The 20,337-nt window shown below is 43.6% G+C and overlaps 1 protein-coding gene across 25 annotated transcripts in view; it reads right to left on the reverse strand.

Annotated features, from left to right (window-relative positions):
• The window catches only part of PPP6R3 (protein phosphatase 6 regulatory subunit 3), a 1,519,855-nt gene that overhangs the window by 1,367,900 nt on the left and 131,618 nt on the right, over positions 1-20,337 (reverse strand). For 8 of the 25 annotated variants that reach the window (XR_014978878.1, XR_014978876.1, XM_085644781.1 and 5 more), the window contains exon 5: positions 238-362. The exons of the other annotated variants lie outside the window; for them this stretch is intronic. Coding sequence is in view for 6 of the 8 variants with exons in the window: in XM_085644781.1 (XP_085500907.1) it covers positions 238-249 (12 nt within the window). In the remaining 2 variants the exon portion in view is untranslated. The remainder of the gene's footprint in view (positions 1-237; positions 363-20,337) is intronic. 25 annotated transcript variants of the gene reach the window in all.

A 20,337-nucleotide genomic window follows, 5' to 3' on the forward strand; every position in this document is an offset into this window, starting at 1 on the left:
TAATGTTTAAGAGGCATAAGGTTTGATAACAAAAATACCCAGTAAGACTTTAGCAGAATAATGGGTAATTAACTTGAATTAAACTAACATTTGCTTATGGGCGGGGTTAACAGCAATTTAAGCAAAATCAAATGCAGCACACTGGCAAACTACACACAGCGCTATTGATTTTAGTCAACAGTAGACCTTATGAGAACGTAATACACAAAACAAGACAAAAATGAAAATGAAGCATACTACTGCAAACATGTTACGGTTATTTCAGAAATCGCTCTCCCAGGTAAGGTGATATTACGGTTTCTCGCTCAACATTGTAGATGAAAGTGAATTACTCCATCAATTTTCAACAGGAGCCAGGGTCCCTTGGAATAAGGAAAGACAACACCTTGAGATGTGCCGAAAGGGAATCTGGCAACCATGAAGAAAATCTTTTCCACAAGGATTTAAAACTGACAGACGGTTATGATAAAATAGAATTTTGTATTCTACTTATATTGCATACAACATTGTGACTAGAGGGCAACAAGCCTGCATGATGACACTGGATAACATTAATGCATTTAACCTATAATTCTGATTACCTAAATGGGAATAAACGCAATAGTTTTTTCACTGCTTGCAAACCTAGAGACGGAATAAACTAACACCAACATAACACTGCTCTACAAGAAAACCCTGAAAAGCAAAAGTCTAAAAACTAAAGAAATGCAATAGAGTCAGACCACTGACCTGGTCGGTCCGACTGCCCTTCCCCGCACTGCTCCACCTTTAAGTGCTACTCCCTGAGCCCTGAGCTCTCAGCTGTGGTAAGTGTTCCAGGCCCGGCTCCACTCGCAAGTTCCTGCATGCGCCTCATCCCTGGTGGTCCAGTGGGAGAGCACTCTGTTCTTCTGCTGTTCCGCCTATGTTGGCTTTTTCTGTACCCAGTTTTCTCTTTTTGCTCTCTGCTCTATTTTACCTCTTTTTCTCTTTCTTTTACCCTCTTTACCCTCTCGTGCTCCGCGCCGCTGCTGCACCCGCAGCCCCCGCCCTCTTCAGAGTGTCCATCCTGCTTCAGCCACTCATCTGACGGCCATCCCCCAAACCCTACTAAATGGTGGGCATGCCAACTGCAAGCACGTCTGTACCCATGTGGACCGGACCGCGGCCAGGGACTCTGGTTCTCCGGTCCACCTCTGCTACAACTCCAGCACCCTCCACACACAACCTCGGACGCAGCAACAACTGCCAGATTTCTGCATTGAGCAACACCGAAGGCCTGATCTCCTGTCAACACTGCCGCTGCACCTTCGCCCTAATCCAGACCACACCAGCACACCCCAGCCTATTGCACATCACCACTCACAAACCACTCAATTGCATCCTTCTCAATGTGGGCTCCCTACACACCACAGAAATCTGAGATCTCCTCAAATACCACGTGGCAGACGTCACCTTTCTCTCAGAAACATGGACAAATTACAACTCCGCACCGTACATCGCCACCACCATTCATGACGGAGACACGGTCCGGCGAAAAGACTGCCCCCACTTGCCCAGGAGGAGGCATCGCCATCGTCCACAAAAGCTCCACATGACAACGCACGGACGACACGATGACCCTTATAGATTGATTGTTAGTCTTTATTTCGACCAAATTGATCATAAAAGACAAGAATATTTACCTTATCACATATATAAAATCCATTTCTCATCAAAGACTATACAAATAGTATAATACATATTAAAAAGACAGTAATAACAATTAAGATATCACTAAAAGCTGACCAATATAAATCCCCTGTAGAAAAATTAAATACAATATCTACTGGGAGAAAAGCATTTCATATAGTGGACTATGCCAAATGACTTATGCAGTTATACAAATGTGTGAAATTTATGAATATATATATACCATGCATAACAATACTAGAAACTAAGCAGAAGACAGAGCATTGGTAAGCATTGTCGCAGTCTGCTTGTTTTCTATCTGTTGTCTTATTCTCCAGGCCCATACCAAAAATTTTGCTATGGCAATTACAATTGCTTCTTGGGTACTAGTCTTTAGTATTCTCAGCGCAAAAACACTTGACCTAGTGCCAAGGTTCAGACAGATTGGTTTGAGCCATTTTCTCCAAGGAGAACAATATGCTGGGCACGCAAAGAATATACGGGAGATTGTTTCATCCATACTTTGGCAAAATAGACATTTACTATCTTGGGAAGGATGCCAGGTCTTGGTGAAAGCTTTGGTAGGCAATGTTCCTATCCGGAACTGAAAATAACTTTTTCTATCAATGGGCTTGGTTATAAAATACCCAAATTCTTCATATAAGGGATCCAGCTTATGATCCAGAAAGGCACTGGTCAATGATTTAGACCCGGAATGGCTCAAGATATCGGATCCAATCATAGACCAGTACGCATCTTTAAATGCTTTTTTGGACGGAAAAGTATTATGAGCTGGATCTTCCCAAAGATGCCTCATGCCCATGTCCACCAGGGATCTTTTAACCTGCTGTAGCCGTCTAATCTTTTGGGAAGTGTCATTTCCTCTGATGTCCATAAGGGCGGAGGCATAATGGGCTAGTTCCGGAGTAGACCCGAGCCTTCTCCAGTAGGCCAATGGTTTAAACCTTGCCACCTCTGTTAGAGGATGACACCCAAAGTCAAAATATAGAGGAGTAAGAGGAGTACTCTCGGGGAGTCCAACCAAACCTCTCAGAAAGCTATTTTGGGCTTCAGCTAATGAAGACAAGTTTTCAAACCCCCAGAGTTCTGCCACGTACAAAATGGACGCCATAACCTTAGCATGATGAATCTGGAGTGCGGGGCCAACAGGCTTAGTTTGAGAAAGCATATGTTCTTTCAGAATGACCCCTGCTATTTGTGAGTGTTTAAGCGCCAATATTTCTATTTGGGGCTTCCAATTATAGCTTACGATTAATATTTACTCCAAGATAGGTAAATAAATCAGTTTGCTCTACAGACTCATTGTTCATAACAACCCTTGACTTGATGACTTTGTGGTTATGTAACACCATAAATTTAGTCTTATCCACATTTACCAAAAGTTAATGTTCAATACAGAATGTCTCAAAACGTACCAGGGCTTTCTGCAGCCCAGCTGGAGTTTTGGATAAGATTAAAGTATCATCCGGGAACATGAGTATTGGTACTTTGATGCCCGCAACAGAGGGAGCATCAGTTGGGTGATCAGAAAAATAACGAAACCACACCATTTATAAAAAGTGAAAACAGGGTTGGAGCCAACATACATCCTTGGCGTACCCCTTTTGAGATTGGAAATTTAGATGTAGTGTTCCCTTGTGCACCCCATCGAACCTGCGCATAGTTTGATTTGTGCAGTTTGATCACCAGCTGCAACAATTCTGGGGAGATACCTAAATCTCTCAATACAGTCCAAAGCTTATTCCTCGGGACAGTATCGAAAGCTGCTTTGAGATCTACGAAAGTAGCATAAATGGATCCACCTGCCAGCACTACAACACGCCAGTAGATTATTACAAAATAGAAAACTTGGTCTATCGTGCTTACATAAGCCCTGAAACCTGCTTGGAAGGGGATAGCATGTTATTCTCCATTATCCATATCTGTATTCTATTCAGAACCAATCTAGCCATGATCTTTTGGGTGGAATCGATCAGGCTGACAGGTCTGTAGTCATTGGGACTGGAGTGATCCCCCTTCTTATAAATAGGGAGGGTTTCCGTCCCGCGCCAGGAATTAGGAATAGATGCTCCGCTAGCAATCACATTTGCAAGCAACAAAACGTACCTAAACCAGTTTTCTTTGTCAGATAAAAATAAATCCGCTGGAACACAGTCATGCCCGGGTGCCCTACCTTTAGGTGCCGAAGTCACAGCAATTTCGACTTCCCTTAAAGAGAATTTTACTGGGGTCTCTACATTTGGGGCTATAAATGAGGGTATGTTTTCAGAAACAGCAAATTGGAGCTCAAAAAATGATACTCATTGATCAGGGGCAATATGATTAGACGGGGCATTTCCTTGGCCTCCATGGCCCCATTTAACAAGCTGCCAAAATGATTGAGTATTATTCATTTTACTTGCTACCAAAAGTTTCTGCCACCTTTGTTCATCCCATGGCCAATAATTGTGTGGTTTTGTACTGCCTACGGGCCATTCTTATCCTATCCATAACTTTGGATTTTATGGCCCAGGACAACTGTTTATATGCTATCTTGCATGCCTTATTGTACCAATTGTCACGCCTTGGTAACGATCTCTTGGGGGTTTCATAAGGTTTGGTGAAAAAACGCCTGATGTTTTTCAACATGGAATCGTGAATACGTGTAATATGATTGATTTCATCCTGATTTATAGGTTTTTCAAGAAAATCTAGAGTATTTACCACCTCAGCGTTCATACTTATAATAGAGCTTTCATTTTCAATTACTCTAGACCATTTGACCCACCTCAATGACTTTGGCGGTCTCGGTTACCTCGACTGGGGGTGAAGGTCCTACTTGCACGAAGCCTTTTACTTCTAATAGTAGTGGGTTGTGATCACTTTCGATCCTTGTGCAGACCTTCATATCCACTGAGGACCAGTACTCTACATTAATAAGGATGTAATCTATTCGACTACTTCTCAGGCCATTGTTATAAGTGTGTGTGATCCTGAGCGGTCTGATGGTGTACGTCCAATTACTGCTCTCATTCCCCTCTAGGCTAAATGCTTTCAACTGTAAGGCTGCTTCAGTCTATTTTTTAATTGATGGAATTTCCAATTGGGGAATACACCATTGGGCATCTTCGTCTGCACTTAGGTGGCCGTCCTCATGGTCCAAAGGCTCAAAAGTGGTATTAAAGTCTCCAGCAATAATTATGTTGTACCGTTCTCCCTTACTGACTAGGAAGTTGTTGAGGGCAGTAATAGTCTTTGAGGACCTGCCACCCGCCATACCCCTTGCATAAACATGTACTAAGAGTATTTTAGGTGAATTTTTAGGACAGATAAGCAGAACCAAAAAATCCATATTAGTCGAGTTCAGTTATCATAAAAGTGGAGCACTGCCTTACCCATATTGTTAAACCTCCGGAGGGTCTTCCTTTATGCCCACCTACGGCCGCTTTATGAAAAGTGAGGTAGCCATGATGGAAGACCAGGGCCAACGCCCAGGTCTCCTGAAACACTAATATCCAGTGTTTCAATAAAATCTGTCCAATCGGATGAATTGATCTTATTGGGCAACCCTGCTATATTCCACGATACCAATCTTAATATAGATGGATCGTAGTACACTGTGTTGTTACCTAAGCTAGCCACCATTGTTGTACCTATTACAGAACAGGCTGAAACTGAAGTGTGTTTTGGGTTTCTCGTTTGAGTATAAACTACTCTCGGTGGTCGAGCATTGGTTCTAAGCAAGTCATCAACACAAACTATCCCTACTGAACCAGTACCTGGGGGACAGCCCATACAGGAACTTTCAGCCCCTCCTGTTGGGCTAGTCACCGAGGATCCTCCCTGTAGATGCACACCATTTAGTGGTCAGTCTATATTTTGGAGGGATGAATCCCAAATTTGCTTTGATTCATAGGCATTAGTGGGTAAATGGTTAAAGTCTGGAGGGTTCAGCTTCAACCTAATATTTGTAGGAGTGAGATGTGAGGTTCTTAACTCAAATGCCAACAGATTCTCTGCCAGCAGTGGCGAGACAAGGGTAAGGCACACAGAACGATGTCTTACAGCAGAGGATATATCCTCCCTGATTAATTATCTGCACTTATGAACATGTCGCAGCCACTGGATACTATTGTTAATCAAAGACCGTTTGTCCTCTCTAATTAGACTGGGCAAGGTCTTGGGAACATTGGTTAGAAAAATATGTGGCTTTAGTGGCCTAGGGCAAAAATTCTCAGTAGGGCTTGCTCTTGTGGGTAGACTTGTCCTAGGATAGTTTGAAGAAACATACAGGGATTGGGTTTCCCTTCTATTAAATATGTTGGACAATTTATCTGATCTACTTGCTACTTCACTGGTAACTGCAGATTACCGCGTGACATTTGGGTCACTAGATGGTTTTTTGGGAGCACTTTCCGTTTGTACATTAACTAGGTTCTTCACATTTGGGTAGTTTTGGTTTCCTTTGGTAGTAATTGGTGGACTACGAGCTTGAGTATGGGGCAGATCTTGAATAGCTAAATACTCTTTACCAGAGCTTGTTTTTGGCGCCAAATTAAGGCCATCTATCATTCCCTTAAGTTCCTTAACTTCCCTCATAAGGTGCCTAGTCTGATCTTTTAGATCATTTATCCGATTTCTAAACTGTGCTAAACAAGAACAATGAGCCCTATTCGAAATATCATTACATCTGTTATTTACATCCTCAATCCCCTTAGTTGCTGACTGGACACTTTCTTCCTGAGGGACGTGCAATAGGGGCAGAAAACGATTAGAACCGGTAATAGTGGGCTCATTTGCGCAGGTTGACACAGAACATGGGCTAGGTAAGGAAGAATTAGTACTTTCTTCATGTTGACTGGTCAGGGTAAGCGGGTTGTTATCCCCTTAAAAATTGTTTTGTGAACATTTCCGGAATAACTGGCACAGTTTGTTTATTACTTGTGGTTAATATGGGGGGGGGTACACTGGCCACAATGGTGGAACTACACGGGCCAGAGGAATCAAGTAAAATCTCCTCGTATTCACTAACAAGGTTGGCAACGCGATCCATAACAGCGTGGGTTTTACTCAGCGTTTTAGTTGGTTTTCTAACTCTTTTGCCTTTATTTATAAGTCCACTCTCCCCACTATCCACAGCTTTTCTTTTCCCCATTCTAATGCGCCATGGTTACACTTTTTGAAATCACAAAAAATAAATATTAAGCCACAATAATGTAAATCAGACGATTACATTAGAGAAAAAATGAGGAACAATTCGGCAGTTAGTGGTATGCTAACGAATATTGAGACTTGGACCACACCGCCAATTAAAGAAGAGGGAAAAACAAGGTCCAATGTTCACAGCGAGGGAAAGATGTACCTTGGAAATCCTTTGCCACAAGCGCTACGTGCTTTGTGCCCAAGGGCTCGGGGGGGGGGGGGGGGGGGAATGCAGGGGGGGGGGGCCCGGCCTGGCGTGGACAGGCGCAGACTGGCCCGCCTGTGGAGATTTTAAGGGCCTCCGACGCAGCGGGAGTGATGCGACAGCAGACCTCCTCCAGCGAGAGTTCCTCTGGGGCTTGGAATCCCTGCCGTGCAATCGGCTCCCAGTGCGGGCAAAATCCGGCGAAGTTGAAACGCATCCCGCGCTGCGGGGGCCCTGTGGCGATTTTATGGGCCTCTGACGCAGCGGGAGTGACGCGACAGCAGAGCGCCTCCGGCGCGAGTTCCTATGGGGCTTGGAGTCCCTGCCGTGCAATCAGCTCCCTGTGCGGGCAAAATCCTGCGTAGTTGAAACGCGACCCTTATAGAGCATCTACACTTCCAGATCCAGACCAACCCTAAAACAACTCTGCGGAACCCTCATCTATAGGCTGCCCAGTCCGCGCTCCTTCCACCAACTGCATCGCCGATCTCATCGTAACTCACACTCCATGCCCTCGCCACCACAGACAACATCCTGCTCTGAGATCTAAACTGGACAACCACGATGACCCAAACACCACCACCCTCCTGGAGAAGCTCGCCAACTCAGGAGCGGAGCAACTTGTCACCGCCCCCACGCACACAGCGGGATACACACTTGACCCAGTAATGGCAGAAGGAAACAGTCTCTTACAAACACATCACACTTCTGGACAGACCACCACTGCAACCACTTCTCACCGTACACAGGCATGCCCACCCGCCTTCCCCACAGAAGCTGGAACAAAGTCACCGAAGACCAGCTCACCCCTGCCATCATCAGCACTCCACCGCCAACGACAGCAGATGCTAACACCGCGGCACATAACTTCCACCACTAGATCACGAACTGCGCTGACACACTCGCCCCCTCAAGATAACCACAAGACGACACATCAAGAAAGTGGGTTCACCCCTGCACTCCAAGAATCCAAGCGCTCCTGCAGACGACTCGAAAAACATGGAGGAATAAAAACCCAGAAACATGCACCACCTACAGAGCAGCCACCACAGCACCCCGCCAACTCAAGTTCAGAAAAAGGAAAATGCTACTTACCAGTATGCATCTGTTCTTGGCATGTAGAGTTGTACACTTGTGCATAGATCGCCATCTGGTGTTGGGCTCGGATGTTTGCACTTTGTTTTTGTCTTGGAAGAAGTCTTTGTAGTCACGAGGTAGGTGACTCTTCCTTAGGACGATAGTGTGCATGGGCATCGACTCCATCTCCAGATTGTTTTTCCATGGGGGTTGTGGTGGCATTAGTAAGAAATACAAAAGACGTCCATGTGTAATGTATCTAAGTATGATAGTAATGGAACAGATCGAGTTATCCGGGGAGGTGGATGGACATATACAAATCTACAGCTCTACATGCCAAGAGCAGATGCATACTGATAAGTAGCATTTTCCATTCAAGGCATATGAGCTGTGTATTGTATACTTGTGCATAGACTATACAGCAGTTACCTCCTTAGCAGTGGCTACCTGTATCTGTTGCAGTGGTTTGAAAACGTGTTCTTAATACAGCCTGGCCCACACTAGCTTGTTTTGCTTGCGTATCTACACAATAGTGTTTTGTGAAAGTGTGTGGTGTAGACCAAGTTGCTGCTTTGCAGATATCATCTAGGTGAATGTTGCCTAAGAATGCCATAGAGGCCCCTAGTTTGCGTGTGGAATGAGCTCTAGGGGGAATGGTTAGAGTGCATTTGGCTTTACGATAGCATATTTGGATGCATTTAACAATCCACCTTGCAATACCAGCTTTAGAAATGGGATTGCCCTTATGAGGTGGGGAGAAAGCGACAAAGAGTTTAGTTTTCCTAAAGGAATTTGTCCTTTCAATGTAGTGAAGTATTGCTCTATTAACGTCTAAAGTGTGAAGAGCTCGTTCTGCCACGGAGTCCGATTGTGGGGAAAAAAAGTGGGAGTTCAACAGACTGGTTAAGATGGAAGGCAGAAACGACTTTAGGTAAACATTTTGGATTAGCCCTAAGAACCACTTTGATGGATTTGTAAAAATGGTTCTTGTATGGTTAATGCCTGGAGTTCACTAACACTTCTGAGAGATGTGATAGCGACTAGGAAGGCTTCTTTCCAAGTGAGGTACTGTAGTTCACATTTGTGCAGGGGTTCGAAAGGGGGACCCATGAGTCTAGTAAAGACAATACTTAAAATCCATACTGGAAAGGGTGGAGCTCTAGGTGGAATTATTCTTTAAGTCCTCCCATAAATGCTTTAATAGCGGGTACTCTAAACAAAGACAAATGTTGTCTGTTTTGGAGATAAGCTGCTTTTGCAGCAAGATGTAGTCTTATGGATGTATGTGCTAGGTTACACTGGTGCAGGTGCAGGAGATAGCATATGATGTTTTGAATAGAAGCATCTACTGGATTGTTATTTGTACAATAAATTACAAACCGTTTCCATTTTACAGCGTAACATGCTCTGGTGGTAGGACGTCTAGCTTCTTTAATGATGTTCCTGCATTCTGGTGGGAGATTAAGGTAACCAAACTTTAAAACTTCAGGAGTCAGATCGCAAGATTGAGTTGATTGGGATCTGGGTGCCTTATCTCTCCATGGTTCTGAGTGAGAAGCTTGGGTGAGAGGCGCAGTTTTTGATGAGGAACTACTGATAGTTCTAAGAGTTGTGAATCATGGTTGTCGGGCCATGTTGGAGCAACCAGGATCAGTGTGAGGGAATGCTGTTTGAGCTTCCGAACCACTAACGGAATTAGTGGAAGAGGCGGAAAAGCATAAGCAAATTTGTCTGACCAGTTCATCCACAGCGCATTGCCTTTGGACAATGGGTGTGGATAGCTGGACGCGAAGTTTGGGCATTTTGTGTTTTGATGTGTGGCGAACAGATTTATTTCTGGCTGGCCCCACATACAAAAGAATGGAAGAACTTGAGGATGAAGTTCCCATTTGTGGATCTGCTGTGTTTGACGACTGAGCATATCTGCAATCTGACTGTGTACCCCTGGGAGGTGTTCTGCAAGATGTATGTTTTGCGGAATGATCCCCCTACATATGCTGTGAGGTAGGTGTGAAAGCTGTAGAGAGTATCCTCCCCTTGTTTCTGTATGCAGTACATTGCCGTCATTATCTGTACGGACTAAGACAGCTTTGCCTACTATATGGAGTTGAAAGGATTTTAGTGCTAGAACAATTGCCAGTAGTTCGAGGTAATTTAAGTGGGGCTGTTTTTGCCAAGGGGTCCATGTACCCTGGATGGTGTGGTTCTGAAGATGAGCACCCCAGCCGGTGAGAGAGGAGTCTGTTGTTAGCACTTTCTGTGGAAATGGGTCGAGGAACGGCCGCCCTTTGGAAAGGTTGTGTGTTCCACCACTGCAGAGAGCAATGTGTGCGGCTGTCCACCAACACCAGATCTGTTAGCTGACCTTGAGCCTAGTTCCACTGACGTGCCAAACACTCCTGTAAGGGACACATTTGGAGTCTTGCATAAGGAACAATGAGAATGCAAGAGGCCATCATCCCGATCAACTGCATGAACAATCGAGCTGGTAATGTGTGTTGAGGCTGAAATTTGGATATTAGAGCTTGCATACAGCTTATCCTGAGGGTTGGGGTATGCTAAAGCTTTTGAGATGTCTATTGTAGCACCTAGGTATTGTTGTGTGTTGGACGGTTTGAGGTGGGATTTGGTGAGATTCACCGTGAATCCCAAGTTGTGAAGCAGTTGGATTGTTTTGTGTGTGTGTTGCACACAGCTGCAGTGGGACTTCGCTTTTATGAGCCAGTTATCCAGATAAGGGAACACGTGAATGTGTTGTCTTCATAAATGAGCCGCTAATACTGCGAGGCACTTGAAGACACGGTGCTGTAGTCACTCCGAACGGAAGGACTTTGAATTGATAGTGTTGGCAGTCTACCACGAACCGGAGATATTTTCTGTGAGCGGGGTGAATGGGAATATGCAAGTAGGCGTCCTTTAGATCTAAAGTGGAGAGAAAGTTGCTTTGTTGAAGCAGTGGGAGCACCTGTTGGAGAGTGACCATGTGGAAGTGGTCCGACTGAATGTAGAGGTTTAATGGTCTGAGGTCCAATATTGGCCTGAGAGCCATCCATTTTTGGGATTAGAACATAGAGGGAGTAAACCCCGGTGCCTTGATGAGGCAAGGGGACTGGTTCTATTGCATGTTTTTGTAATAGATGGAGAACCTCTTGTTTTAGAAGTGTTAGATGTTCCAAGGACATTGGACGTTGTCTGGGAGGAATTTTTGGGGGAGTAGAGGTGAGTTCCAGGCAATAACTATACTGGATAGTTTGTCTTATCCACTTGTCTGTTGTGATTGAATTCCAGACAGGTAGGAACTGCGAGAGACGTCCCCCAAGATGAGTGGGATGATCGAGGGGAAGCGAAGGGACGTCACCGTTTGGTGGTAGGGGAGTTGCGGGTTTCGTTACCGCGACCTCTTCCCTTGCAGTTGTTTCCTCTGTAGCCTCCGCAAAAGTATGCTCTGGAGGACGTTTGAGTGGGGCTCTTTTAGGAAAAAGAGGGATGTTCTGAACCAATGATTTTGGAGCCCGCCCGTAGAAGGAGCGGCGAAAAAACCTCTAGGGGAAGGCAATTACAGGCCCCCCATGGACTTAGCAGTCTCAGTATCTTTTTTCATCTTTTCTAAAGATGTGTCAACATGGAGCCCGAAAAGATGCTCTTGATCAAAAAGTTGGCTAAGAATAACAGATTGAACTTCCTGTTTGAATCCGGAGATTCGGAGCCAAGTGTGTCTGCGCAGCAAAACACTAGTGCGAATGGCACGGGATGCGGCATCAGCTGCATCGAGCGCACATTTAATTGAGGCGTTAGTTATTAATTTCCCCTTCTGTATAAGGTTGTTAGCATTTTCTTTATATTGGTCAGGAAGGTGTTGCATGACCTTTTGAAGCTCAAAGTGAGCTCTGTCATACCTGGCCAACAAAGCTTGGGCATTGGCAAACCGCCAATGATTTGCAGTCTATGACGCTATACGTTTTCCAGATGCGTCTAAGAGTTTGGATTCCTTATCAGGAGGAGGGTTGTCGCCTGTACTCTGAGTTTGCCCTCTTGCGTGCATGTGACACAAGAGAATCCAAAAGGGACCTGACCTTTAATGTAAACTGGATCATTGGGAGCGGCTTTATATTTTTGTCCACCCTGGTGTTGGAATCCTGGCTTTGACAGGGTCCTTAAAAACTTCTGGTGCATGTTTTAGCATGCCTTTTAACATTGGCAGGGTGTGCGTGGACGTGAGAGTGCAAAGGTTTTGAGTAAAAAGTCTTCCTCTAAGGGATCAGAATGTAATTGTACCCCGTGATATTGAGCAGCCCTATTAGTTGCGCAAAGCCAATATTGTCATTTGGTGGTGATGGCCTAGATGGATAAACGTACGGGTCATTATGTGGGTCAGGATCTGTGTTGTAGTCATCCCAAGGGTCTACAATGTGTGGGATGGTATATACATCACCATCCCTATGTGGATCTCCATCTCCACCCCCATCGGTATCATCATTCTCATCTTGTGGTTGAGGTGAAGTAGTATGTTGTGGGGAGTGTTCTGGAGAAATTAAAAGATTTGGATCAGGTGGAGGAGGAGAAGGTGGTGTAGAAGTGTTAGTGCCCATTTCCTTTCGTTTCTTGGGCATTTGATATTCCTCTGAAGTGTCCAGTTCTCTTTTGGGGAAGTTTGGTGACAACTTTACCAGTTTCTGGGTCAATATAAAGAGTTTTTTGTTTTGGATCTGCTACAGACTGTATGAGTAGGATGCCCTTTCTCGATGCCAAAGATTTAGGGTCAGAATGTTCTTTAGACCGAGTGTCTGAGGCTTTCTGCAGAGTCGTGGTATAGGAGTTTGGGGCTCCGAAGGCATTTTGGGCTCCGAAGGCATTTTGGGCTTCGAAGGCATTTTGGGCTTGGTGTGTTTCGACACGGAGGGCTTCGGCGTCGAGGCGGTCTTCGGTGCCGACGAAGAAGGGCGTGGCACATCTTTGATCTTGTGTTTCAGTGCCGAAGGTGACTTTTCGGGAGCAGAATGGGGCTGGCTTGGGCCCGAACCGGAAGGCTTGTCTTTAGGTTTCATAGCCGGTCCCGAAGGCGGGGCGTCTGAGACATGTTGCTGGTGTCAAACTGAGCCAGAGGGCGAAGGTGTTACCGGAGCCTTACGTTTGGTTTTTGGGAGAGGGGTTTCAGTACTCACGGACCGCTGAGCCGGGGTGACTGTCTCCTCTTAGAAGTCGGAGTCGTCGGCCTCAGAGACGAAAATGTCTTCATCACCTTGTTGTTCCAGCTGGACATTGCTCCGAAGATGTCCAGAATAGAGTTGCTTCCGCGAGGCATTTCGTGACGTTGAGCCAGATGTTCACGGATGGTTTTCTTCGACCTGAACGATGCACAGGCCTCGCAGGTCTGGTCTTCGTGATCCGGGGAGAGGCAGAGATTAAAAAACCTCATGCAAGTCTGTGTGTGGGAACTTAGCACCACACCCGGGGCATTTTTTTTTTTTTAAAGGAGTCCTTTCCATCGACTACTGGCGTGGTCGGCGCGGATAGGTCCAACAGCCCTCGTCGATGGTCGAGGATTTTGTTTTAAAGATGCGCGTCAAAAAGGAAAACGCGATTGAGACTATACCGTCGAGTAGAGAGGGATTGCGTGTCGAAGGGAGATTCGAAACAGATATCAACACGGAGCGCAGCAAATCACATGCGAACCTGAAGGCGGAAAATAACAATATGGAGATGGAGTCTATGCCCATGCGCACTATCGTCCTAAGGAGGAGTCACCTACCTCGTGATTACAAAGACTTCTTCCAAGACAAAAACAAAGTGCAAACATCCAAGCACAATACCAGATAGCGATCTATGCACAAGTATACAAACTACAGCTCATATGCCTCGAACAGGTATTTTTCCAAGACAGAATCCGCACCAACATCCACAACTCCAAAGAAGTCTCTATAACATCGACAACCAAGACCTCTGCACCGCTCCAGCTCCCCTCCCCAGCCACACCACCCAACAGACCCTGCTCACATGGACTCCACTCACGACAGAAGACACCTTAAAGACCATGAACAGCATCCACTCTGGAGCACCCGCAGAGCCCTGCCCATCCCACATCTTCCACAGAGCCGCCATTCCCATTGCAGCTAAACTATGACGGGCGTTCAACTGCTCCTGGTAACCCGCTACATTACCCGACTGGAAACACGCTGAAGTCAACCCCCTCCTGAAGAAACCCTCCGCACTCCCGACAGTCCTCAAGAACTTCAGGCCCATCTCGCTGCTTCCTTTAATAGCTAAAGCCATCGAAAAAGCCGTCAACACCCAGCTAGCAAACTTCTGTAAAGTCAAAACGTCCTGGACATCTCCCAAGCCAGATTCCACAGCAACCACATCACCAAGACTGTTCTACTAGTCGCCACCGACAACATCTGTTCCCTCCTCGGCCAGGAAAGAAAAGAGAATTCCCTTGGTTCTACAATTCGAAGAGCATAAAGTGTTGCGTCACAGAAAGGTCTATATATAAGAATTTTTTTATTAAAAAACGTGTTTCTCATTATTAGACAGATAAAATCACAAAACATTTCATGATACTTCAAATCAAATTAAAAAAACATCATACAGTATATATCAATCCAATCTCAATAACATTAAACAGTGTACCACAATTATGACCAGCATAATATGGAGACAGACACAAGATGTAAGATCCAATTACTCTTCTTTACAAGTGCACATCATATTGAACTCAAGAATACAGCTTGTTATACATTGATAAATCAGTATATTGTTTATCTGTATTGGTTCTTTGATTGTGCTTATCCACAGCGTCGACGCGTTTCGATGGCTTAAACTGATACCATCTTTATCAAGACCACATAATTCTGTCTCGCATCACAATTTGTGTTTTTCCTAAAAACAAATAAATACAATTACTAGTCCGAATTGTACATGCAGTTGCTATTTACAACAATTTCAAAGCTGATATGCTATCCACCAAATAATCATTGTCCTATTATTTTGTTATTTTTCGCCGTTACTTTACTGTAATAGTTTTCCTATATCCAACTGGTCTGAGGGAGACCATGAAAACCAAACTACAGGCTAGAGGTTATCCCAATAAATTAATCAAAAATTCCTTGAAAAGAGCTAGGTTTTACGATAGAGACTGTTTATTGGATTCAAAGAAAGAGAAAAAAAGGAATACACCAACAGAAAGAGTGGTATTTGTGACACAGTTTTCAAGCATAAGTAACCAAATTAAAAACATAGTGAATAGAAATTGGAAAATCTTAAACTATGGTACTGAGGTCCAGTTAAATAAACCACTTATTTCTTTTAGGCGTAACAAAACCATTAGAAACGCACTTGTGAGAACATATACGACAGAAGCGGAAAAACAAAGCACATTGAAAGGCGAGAAAGCAAAGGGTAATCACAAATGCGGGACCTGCTCGATTTGTGTACAATGCCTAGAAGGTAAAAGTACAACTTTTGCTGGGAAGAACTTGACTGCAACCACATTAAACAATTGTCGCAGCAAAAATATTGTTTATCTCCTAATCTGCCCATGTGGGTTGGGCTATGTAGGGGAAACGAGCAGAGAACTCCGCATACGCCTTTTAGAACACAAGTCTGCGATAAGAACGAGAAAGGATAACGCCCCTTTAGTTGACCATTTTTTCAACACAAATCATGATTGTAATGACTAAGTGGTATGTGTTGGAAAAAATTGTGATTAACAGAAGAGGAGGCAATCCTGACTTAATCAGAAAGAAAAGAGAACAATGGTATATCTGTTACCTTAATACTGTAGAAAGAGGTCTGAATTTCAGAGAAGATTGGATGAAGCTTATATTCCTAGAATGAGTAGAGCAATTATACCATCCATCCTACCTGTAATATACAATGTAACAGTCTCTCTGGTAAATAAATAGGAAGTTTTTAATAGTAAATAGAAAAGGGCAGTGTTGACTATAATTAGAAATACACGAGAACAATGAGTCTGGGATATTATTCATGGTGTGCCTTAATGGATATACATGACGACATTAAGGAAAATATTGTTGATAATGTGGGGTACCCAATTAGAATTAATATATATATGAAAAAATTGAGAGGCAGCGAACACAAACGCTTCTGGATGGTTTCCCTAGAATTTCTTGGGCATCAATGCAGATGCGGTTCATTCTGACTGAGTGGGAGAATAACATACGCATGCATATGATGTAAAGAACATCTCTAAATTATATGCATGAAAAAGAATTGAGAGGTAGCGAATATAAGCACTTCTGGATGGTTTCCCTATAACTAGGTGGCCATTAACTGCAGATGCGGTGCATTTTGACTGCGCGGTAGTATATTATACATATGAATACGATGTAAAGAATTCATTTAGTGGAAATAAGATAGGCATGATATCCAGGTTCCTGTAAATAGACTCATAAGACGAGGGAGAAACAATAAAGTTAGGTAAAAGAAAAAAGTGCAGGATAAAATCAGACCATGTGCTTTTGGGAACCAATCCCCGGGCAGCTAAGAAAGATAGTACCAAAACATGCACCACGTGAGGTGGGTGAACCAATTAAAAAGGTAGAAACACCAGATAAAAAGGCAGTTTGCGAATAGGGGAGTGATTTCGCTCCGATCCGAGAACACACACGACGGAGGACAAACAGCGAAATATAGGTATGGGAACAGAGTCTTTTAAACTGACGTTGACCTAGGAAATTATGTCCTTGTGCCCATTTTGATACTTATATATACAATATGTTTTTTTACTACTAGACCCGCTGTAAACAAGAAGAAAACATTTTTTAAACCATATGGTGCAGGAACCGCTAACCAAAATCACAGGAAGAAGTAAATGAGAGAAAACAAGCCTCCTAAAATCATGAAAAGGTAATGACAGGAGAGATAGCAATGAGATTGATTCATTATAATAGGGTTATTCACAATGATGGAAAATGATACGTTTGAGTTAAAATGCATATCTCCTCCCCCTCCATTCTAGATAAGGCGGAACACGCTACTCAACGAATAACGAAGGTAGTAGAATGAAAGTTTGCTAAAATCTATCATACTATCTAGAGAGCCAGGAGCACGTATAAACGTCACCCCATTTGAAGGTGAGAAAGCATTTGTATCGTACCAAAAATAGAGTGGCTAGAGGTTTAATTTTAGATAAGGCAGAACATGCCACCCAAAAATAATGAAGGCAGTAGAATGAAAGTCTGTCAAAATCTGACATACAATCTAGAAAGCCAGAAGCATGCCTAAATGTCACCCCATTCGAAGGTGAGAAAGCAGTGGTATCGCACCAAAAATAGAGGGGCTTGAGGTTTAATTCCATTAAAACTCCGTTCGATAACGGTAAAAAATGAAGAACTGTAACTTTAGGTCGATTTGCCTGGTGCTGTATAACTGCCCCAATTGATACAATCTAATGGAGAAAAGGGTTAATAACAGAGTATTTTTCAATGGGAATAAGGTGGCTGAGTAGAACAATAGCCATCAAAGGACCATTATGATTTATAACAGGCGATCACACGATATAAAAACCATGTTAAAGATCGTATTACCCTAATTTTAAACGGGTAGTTAACGCTAAAGTGTCCCTCAGACCAGTTGGATATAGGAAAAGTATTACAGTAAAGTAACGGCGAAAAATAACAAAATAATAGGACAATGATTATTTGGTGGATAGCAGATCAGCTTTGAGATTGTTGTAAATAGCAACTGCATGTACAATTCGGACTAGTAATTGTATTTATTTGTTTTTAGGAAAAACACAAATTGTGATGTGAGACAGAATTATGTGGTCTTGATAAAGATGGTATTATCAGTTTAAGCCATCGAAACGCGTCGACGCTGTGGATAAGCACAAAGAACCAATACAGATAAACAATATACTGATTTATCAATGTATAACAAGCTGTATTCTTGAGTTCAATATGATGTGCACTTGTAAAGAAGAGTAATTGGATCTTACATCTTGTGTCTGTCTCCATATTATGCTGGTCATAATTGTGGTACACTGTTTAATGTTATTGAGATTGGATTGATATATACTGTATGATATTTTTTTAATTTGAAGTATCATGAAATGTTTTGTGATTTTATCTGTCTAATAATGAGAAACACGTTTTTAAATAAAAAAATTCTTATATAGACCTTTCTGTGACACAATACTTTATGCTCTTCAAATTGTAGAACCAAGGGAATTCTCTTTTCTTTCGGGTTTAAAGTACCTTATTTCCCTTGAGTATCAAGGGGTCCCTCTCAAACTTTTTGCATATTATTTGCACAACCCTCCTCGACCAGGGCCATACTGCAGCCCTCAACCACCTGGATCTCTCGGCTGCCTTCGACCCAGTCTCCCACTGCACACTAGCCACCAGACTCCACAACGTCGGCATCCGCGGAATGGCCCTGGACTTTCTATGCTCATTACTCACAGGCAGAACCCAGCGAGTCACACTCCTGCCCTACCTCTTAGAACCACCAGGAAACAGATGTGGAGAGCCCTGGGAATCCTCTTCAACATCTACATGGCCCACCTCACAAACCACGGGCTAAACATACATAGCCTCCTACACGGACGACACCCAGCTCACCATCTCCCTCACCATAGAACCCAACATCACTAAGCACAACTTACAAAAAAGGGATGAAAGGAACCGCCAGAACACCGTATCCTCGGCATGCTTCAACACGCTCTGCATATTCTGAAAAACGTTCAGCTGAATCCCATCCAAATGCAGAAAAACGGTCACGAACGCCCTTCTCAGTAGCAGACTGGACTACGGCAACGCTCTTTATGCAGGAATCAACAAGAAACTACTACGCAAACTCCAGATAGTCCAGAACGCCGCAGACAGACTGATCCTAGACATCACCCATCGCAACCACATAAACAAACACCTCTAAGATCTCCACTGGCTCCCCATCAAAGATATAACCTTCAAGCTCCTCACCCACGCAGACAAGGCCCTCCACAACATTGGACAAGCCTACCTAAACAACCGCCTCCCCTTCCACACACACAAGAGACCCCTCCGATCTGCTGATCTCTCTGGCCACCATCCCACGCATTAACAAGACCAGATCAGGAGGAAAGTCCTTCTCCTACCTCGCAGTCAAGGCCTGGAACGACCTCCCCCTCCACTTCTGGCAAATCCCTACACTGTTACAGTCCAGGAACGTCCTCAAGACCTGGCTCTTCTGATGACCCCAGCACTCAATGGAGTCGTAAGCCGCACCCACCCGCACCCACTCCCCCCCCCCCCCGCCCAGCACCTTGAGACCCTTGCGGGTGAGAAGCTGCGTTTCACCAACCCCCGATTGATTGAATAGAGGTGCAATAAAGCATTAATGTCAGATTTAATGTTCAAGTTATATCCGGGTGGATTTTATTAATTTTAAAAAGGTACACTTCACTATTCTAGCATATTACAGAAAGAATTATTGCTTGTGAGAAAAATATAATTTTGAACCAAAAAACAAATTCGGTCATTTCGAGTAAATAGCGAAGAACACAAACTCACGCAACTAAATCACTAGTGTGCAAACTCCTTAAAATTTTGCAGGCAACACTATTCATTATTGTATTTAGTGAATACAAAATGGTGAAAATGTAACATAACTTTACAAGTGAATGCTACATGTGTTCACCGTTTTCCCCAACGATTCTGTAGTGAAACACCATAAGCATGCAAGTAGTGTACATTCTCAAATGTCACCAAATGACAAACAATGGTTATCTTTGAGCAAAATTCATGTTTTTGCTAACCAGCAAATCAATATGTAATATCACACCAGTTTCATAGCTGTAAGAAAAGCAATTTTAATTTAACTGCACCCAGAATATGGAAAAACCCTCCTGCCCCAATATCCATCAGGACAGCTTCAACAATTCCCCAAGTTAGGAAAGAGTAGATGACTCACCTCTTTAAACAGTACATTACAACGCATTCACCATCCATAACACAGCTACCACTCGATGACTTCATGCTAGTCTTTGTTCCTGTACAGAGAACCTCTGCTTTTTGGATAGATTTGTGTTATACAAATACCACATACATACAATTGTAGCAAAACCATTTTCTTTGAAATCAAACATTACGGTACAGTAACAATTAATTGCCAACTTTTCCATTTATATAAATGTAAGCAGGCTAAGCAGGTAATGGTAGCTTCCTTTTGTTAAATAAAAAAACAAAAATGGGGGAGTGGCCAGC

Source organism: Triturus cristatus, chromosome 3_1 (genome assembly GCF_964204655.1).
Source record: "Triturus cristatus chromosome 3_1, aTriCri1.1, whole genome shotgun sequence".
Taxonomy (NCBI): Eukaryota; Metazoa; Chordata; class Amphibia; order Caudata; family Salamandridae; genus Triturus; species Triturus cristatus.